Source organism: Sprattus sprattus (assembly GCF_963457725.1).
Source record: "Sprattus sprattus genome assembly, chromosome: 15".
NCBI lineage: Eukaryota > Metazoa > Chordata > Actinopteri > Clupeiformes > Clupeidae > Sprattus > Sprattus sprattus.
Window position 1 is genome coordinate 5,316,471 of NC_137913.1, and position 5,972 is coordinate 5,322,442.

At 48.8% G+C, this 5,972-nt stretch overlaps 1 protein-coding gene across 1 annotated transcript in view; it reads left to right on the plus strand.

The window, feature by feature from the left end:
• The window catches only part of LOC308375972 (ankyrin-1-like), a 75,991-nt gene that overhangs the window by 63,660 nt on the left and 6,359 nt on the right, over nt 1-5,972 (plus strand). The window contains 1 exon segment of the mRNA XM_080852198.1: nt 284-433. Within this exon segment, the coding sequence (XP_080708324.1) occupies nt 284-433 (150 nt within the window).

The window sequence follows — 5,972 nt, forward strand, 5'->3', positions numbered from 1 at the left end:
TTTAAACCCTCCCGTCATATTATTTCAGTCACTCATCGTTCTTCTTTTTTTCTTCCTCCCCTTTCATTCCCCCTCTTTTTCTTATCTTTTTCTCATCAATCTTTTCCCCCAAAACTCTCTTTCTTCTCTTCCTCAACATCCTCTGTATCCACCTTTTTCCTCACTTTAAACTGTCTCTCTGTTCACATCATCCCCTGTTCCCCGCTGTTCCCCACCTCCCCCTCTCTCCTTGCCATCTCCTGTGGGCTGCTGTGCACCTCCGATCCTGCGGGTGGCGCTGTAGATCGTGAGGAAGGTGGTGCGCAGAGGAGGGAAAGGTGCAGAGGAGGATGAGGGTGGTGAGCTGCAGATGGAAGGTTCTTTCTCTGATGGGCTACACGAGGGGGACAACGAGCAGTACGTCAGCTACGCTGTGCTAGGCCACGACTCCAAGGTGGGCCTCTGAACCGGGCCTAAACTAGGCCTAGAACCGGGCCTGAATCAGGCCTAAACTGGGCCCAGAACCGGGCCTAATCCAGGCCTTAACTGAGCCTGAGTTGGATCTGACTACTCAGATCCCAAGCAAAGCAGAAGCAGGCTACAGTACTACACTGGGGAGAAGGCGGAGCAGACGCAACAGAGGCATGTCTTTAAAGCTCAGGAGACTGAGCCGCTAGAAACAGGACAGCTAGTTAACGCTGTGGCCACTTGCCCTGTGTTTACATGTGTAGATGTTAGCGTGCTTCATACTCAGTAAGTGCCCCGACTCTTTCTCTTTGACTCAGGAGTCAGGAACTCCCAATAAAGATAAAAACAAGCAAACAAACAGTTTTGTGTGTTTCCCTGACAAGCGGGAGGGATGGAAGAAAGATAATCTTTTTTGTTTAAGAAGTTAAACATTCTGAATATAGAAATGTAGTGATATTTAGTCCTCATGACTTGGGCATTGGGTTGGGCGATGGGATGGGTATTTCTCTTTTCAAATTAGATAGATTAGATTAGGTTAGACAGAAGCTAGGGTTATGTCTGCAAACATAACGGTGTGTTGTGGAATAAAATGCTTGAGTAGTCTACCAATGTATTGTAATTTAGAGGTTTTGTGCAGATGTCTACTAACATGACTGTAACTAGTGTTTGCTGTCTATGTGGACAGCATTAGTACTGATTCACAAAATGTGTTGGGTGAATGTGCAACGTATTCGACAGTATGAGAGGACACTAGACTCATGTGCTAGAGGGTGTGTTGTTTTTGCGCTAAAATCAGTGACGTAATGTTTATGTTTTTGTGAATCTGGAGCTTGCTGTGAGAGTGTTTAATGTGTTGTACTGGGTAGCAATTCAAGTTTTCTGTGTGATTGTATACTAGTGCCTTGCCTTGTCCTATTGCAATGGTAGTGTAGTGCCTGTATTTTAGATAGCGTATCAGTCATTTCAGATACAATGAATCTATAATTTCAGATTCCATTACATCTACATTAATAGATAGAAAGCTGCATTCTCCCAGTTGAAACAGCTATTGATATACAATGGCTGTGTGAATTTGAATCCATGAGTTGGGCCACAGGGAGAAGACCCATATGACTTTATTGATTCTCTACAAACAGGATAGATTAAGATGGATAAAAGATCTTGAACAGGGACCTGAAGGGTACTGAGGGAATAGAAAGCTCAGGTTTGCCGTGCTGTGTAACAACCACATATCCCACTCTCCCCCAAAGCTTTCATTTCTAAAGCACCCTTCTCCCTTTCAAGGTTTGATAATAATGTAAGCCTTCCAAACAGTGACTTAACATAACAGTTAATATAACATAATATCTTTAAGCATCCATAATTAAGCATCCATAGTCAAACACTGCCCCCTGCTGGACTGGTTATTGTTTACCATTGCTGGGTCAGCCACGTCATGCAAAGCATGTGTGGACGTGACGGTGAAACAGTACCCGAGAGAACACTAAACAGGATGGCCTTCTCAGCTGTGACGTCATTTTCACAACTTCCACGCATGCCACTGGTTTGGCTTTCAAAGCTCCATTTCCAACTTCCTGCCCTTCCCGGGGGTCAGAGGGCATCGTGCTCCTAATCGTCATTGTGATGTCATAGGTCTCACATGTAACCATTTCTGAGCATGCACTGTGTTTTTCTTTGTTGTTAATGTCGAGAATACTGACGTTCCTGAATTGCGGTACTTCCTGAGTGTGGCTAAGTTTCCATGGCAACGCAGACCATCTCTGTCAAGCTCCTCCTCTTGCTTTACTACAGGCTCCGCCTCTGCTACCTCTGTAGCATGATTAGCGCAACACATATCAAGTTTAACTTCTGGATCTGATTCTTGTTTCACCTCCACTAACCGTTGATGCAGCTCTGCCACTAGTGCTCCCTTCTGTCATCCTCTAGCACCCCCGTATCCATCTTCTGTCCTCCTCTAGCACCCCCCATATCCATCTTCTGTCCTCCTCTAGCACCCCCGTATCCATCTTCTGTCCTCCTCTAGCACCCCCGTATCCATCTTCTGTCCTCCTCTAGCACCCCCGTATCCATCTTCTGTCCTCCTCTAGCACCCCCGTATCCATCTTCTGTCCTCCTCTAGCACCCCCGTATCCATCTTCTGTCCTCCTCTAGCACCCCCGTATCCATCTTCTGTCATCCTCTAGCACCCCCCTAATCCATCTTCTGTCCTCCTCTAGCACCCCCGTATCCATCTTCTGTCATCCTCTAGCACCCCCGTATCCATCTTCTGTCATCCTCTAGCACCCCCCTAATCCATCTTCTTTCATCCTCTAGCACCCCCGTATCCATCTTCTGTCATCCTCTAGCACCCCCTAATCCCCCTTCTGTCCTCCTCTAGCACCCCCATAATCCATCTTCTGTCCTCCTCTAGCACCCCCGTATCCATCTTCTGTCCTCCTCTAGCACCCCCGTATCCACCTTCTTTCATCCTCTAGCACCCCCGTATCCATCTTCTGTCATCCTCTAGCACCCCCTAATCCCCCTTCTTTCATCCTCTAGCACCCCCGTATCCATCTTCTGTCATCCTCTAGCACCCCCGTATCCATCTTCTGTCCTCCTCTAGCACCCCCGTATCCATCTTCTGTCATCCTCTAGCACCCCCGTATCCATCTTCTGTCCTCCTCTAGCACCCCCCGTATCCATCTTCTGTCATCCTCTAGCACCCCCGTATCCATCTTCTGTCCTCCTCTAGCACCCCCGTAATCCCCCTTCTGTCATCCTCTAGCACCCCCCTAATCCATCTTCTGTCCTCCTCTAGCACCCCCCTAATCCATCTTCTGTCCTCCTCTAGCACCCCCGTATCCATCTTCTGTCCTCCTCTAGCACCCCCGTAATCCCCCTTCTTTCATCCTCTAGCACCCCCGTATCCATCTTCTGTCATCCTCTAGCACCCCCATAATCCATCTTCTGTCATCCTCTAGCACCCCCCTAATCCATCTTCTGTCATCCTCTAGCACCCCCCTAATCCATCTTCTGTCCTCCTCTAGCACCCCCGTATCCATCTTCTGTCCTCCTCTAGCACCCCCCTAATCCATCTTCTGTCATCCTCTAGCACCCCCCTAATCCATCTTCTGTCATCCTCTAGCACCCCCGTATCCATCTTCTGTCCTCCTCTAGCACCCCCCTAATCCATCTTCTGTCCTCCTCTAGCACCCCCCTAATCCATCTTCTGTCCTCCTCTAGCACCCCCCTAATCCATCTTCTGTCCTCCTCTAGCACCCCCCTAATCCATCTTCTGTCCTCCTCTAGCACCCCCATAATCCATCTTCTGTCCTCCTCTAGCACCCCCCTAATCCATCTTCTTTCATCCTCTAGCACCCCCGTATCCATCTTCTGTCCTCCTCTAGCACCCCCCTAATCCATCTTCTGTCATCCTCTAACACCCCCCTAATCCATCTTCTGTCATCCTCTAGCACCCCCCTAATCCATCTTCTGTCCTCCTCTAGCACCCCCCTAATCCATCTTCTGTCCTCCTCTAGCACCCCCCTAATCCATCTTCTGTCATCCTCTAGCACCCCCATAATCCATCTTCTGTCCTCCTCTAGCACCCCCCTAATCCATCTTCTTTCATCCTCTAGCACCCCCGTATCCATCTTCTGTCCTCCTCTAGCACCCCCCTAATCCATCTTCTGTCATCCTCTAACACCCCCCTAATCCATCTTCTGTCATCCTCTAGCACCCCCCTAATCCATCTTCTGTCCTCCTCTAGCACCCCCCTAATCCATCTTCTGTCCTCCTCTAGCACCCCCCTAATCCATCTTCTGTCATCCTCTAGCACCCCCATAATCCATTTTCTGTCATCCTCTAGCACCCCCTAATCCATCTTCTGTCCTCCTCTAGCACCCCCCTAATCCATCTTCTGTCATCCTCTAGCACCCCCATAATCCATCTTCTGTCCTCCTCTAGCACCCCCCTAATCCATCTTCTAGTCCTTCCTCTTCTGTCATCCTCTAGCACCCCCATAATCCATCTTCTAGTCCTTCCTCTTGTTTGCCTGGTAGTTCCATCTCCTGTAGTCCTGTTTTGCTATCCCATCTACTCTCTCCTCTGTCACTAATGATTATCTCTAATCCAGATGCTAGTCCTGTCTCTGTCGCTAATGATGATCTCTAACTAGTTCAGTCTGGGAGTTAGCCTGTCCCTGGACCTCTGTGCTCTACTAGTTTAGTCTGGGTACTAGCCTCTCCCTGGGCCTCTGTGCTCGACTAGTTTAGTCTGGGTGTTAGCCTCTGTGCTCTACTAGTTTAGTCTGGGTGCTAGCCTCTCCCTGGGCCTCTGTGCTCGACTAGTTTAGTCGGGATGCTAGCCTCTCCCTGGGACTCTCTACTCTACTAGTTTAGTCTGGGTGTTAGCCTCTCCCTGGCCCTCTGTGCTCTACTAGCTTAGTCTGGGTGTAAGCCTCTGTGCTCTACTAGTTTAGTCTGGGTGTTAGCCTTTCCCTGGGCCTCTGTGCTCTACTTGTTTAGTCTGGGTGTTAGCCTCTCCCTGGGACTCTGTACTCTACTAGTGTAGTCTGGGTGTTAGCCTCTCCCTGGGACTCTGTACTCTACTAGTGTAGTCTGGGTGTTAGCCTCTCCCTGGCCCTCTGTGCTCTACTAGTTTAGTCTGGGTGTTAGCCTCTCCCTGGGCCTCTGTGCTCTACTAGTTTAGTCTGGGTGCTAGCCTCTCCCTGGGCCTCTGTGCTCTACTAGTTTAGTCTGGATGTTAGCCTCTGTGCTCTACTAGTTTAGTCTGGGTGTTAGCCTCTCCCTGGGCCTCTTAGTGAAAGTGACTGTTATTTGTGCTTTTGCTTAAGAGTTCTGCAGACATCTCTGATACCTTTGCTTTCTCTTCTCTCTCTCTCTCTCTCTTTCTCTCTCTCTCTCTCCCTGCCTTTCTTGCCTTCTCTTCTCTCTCTCTCTCTCTGTCTCTCTCTCTCTCTCTCCCTGCCTTTCTTGCCTTCTCTTCTCTCTCTCTCTCTCTGTCTCTCTCTCTCTCTCTCCCTGCCTTTCTCGCCTTCTCTTGTGCCCTCCCTCACCCTTTAAACATCTCTATCAACCCTTAACTCCTCTCATCTCTAATCCGATCACTGTATTCAATGCTCTTCCACTTTTCATCTGTTTGCAATAATATGTATGTCTCACTACTGCTGTCTGGCTTCTCATCATCACTACCTCTCACCAATCCTTCATCCTTCTCTTCCTCTCTTTTTACCAATTCTGTCCATCTCCTATTATCCTATTGTGTCCCCCTCTTTCTTTCTCCTCTCCTTGTGTGTATCTCTCATTCCATCCCTTTCTCTCTCTCCTCTCCTTCTGTATTTCTCTTTCTTTCTCTCCTCTCCTTTGTGTGTATCTCTCTTTCCATCCCTTTCTCTCTCTCTCCTCTCCTCTCCCTGTGGGTATCTCTCTTTCCATCCCTTTCTCTCTCTCCTCTCCCTGTGGGTATCTCTCTTTCCTTCCCTTTCTCTCTCTCTCCTCTCCTTGTGTGTATCTCTCACTCCATCC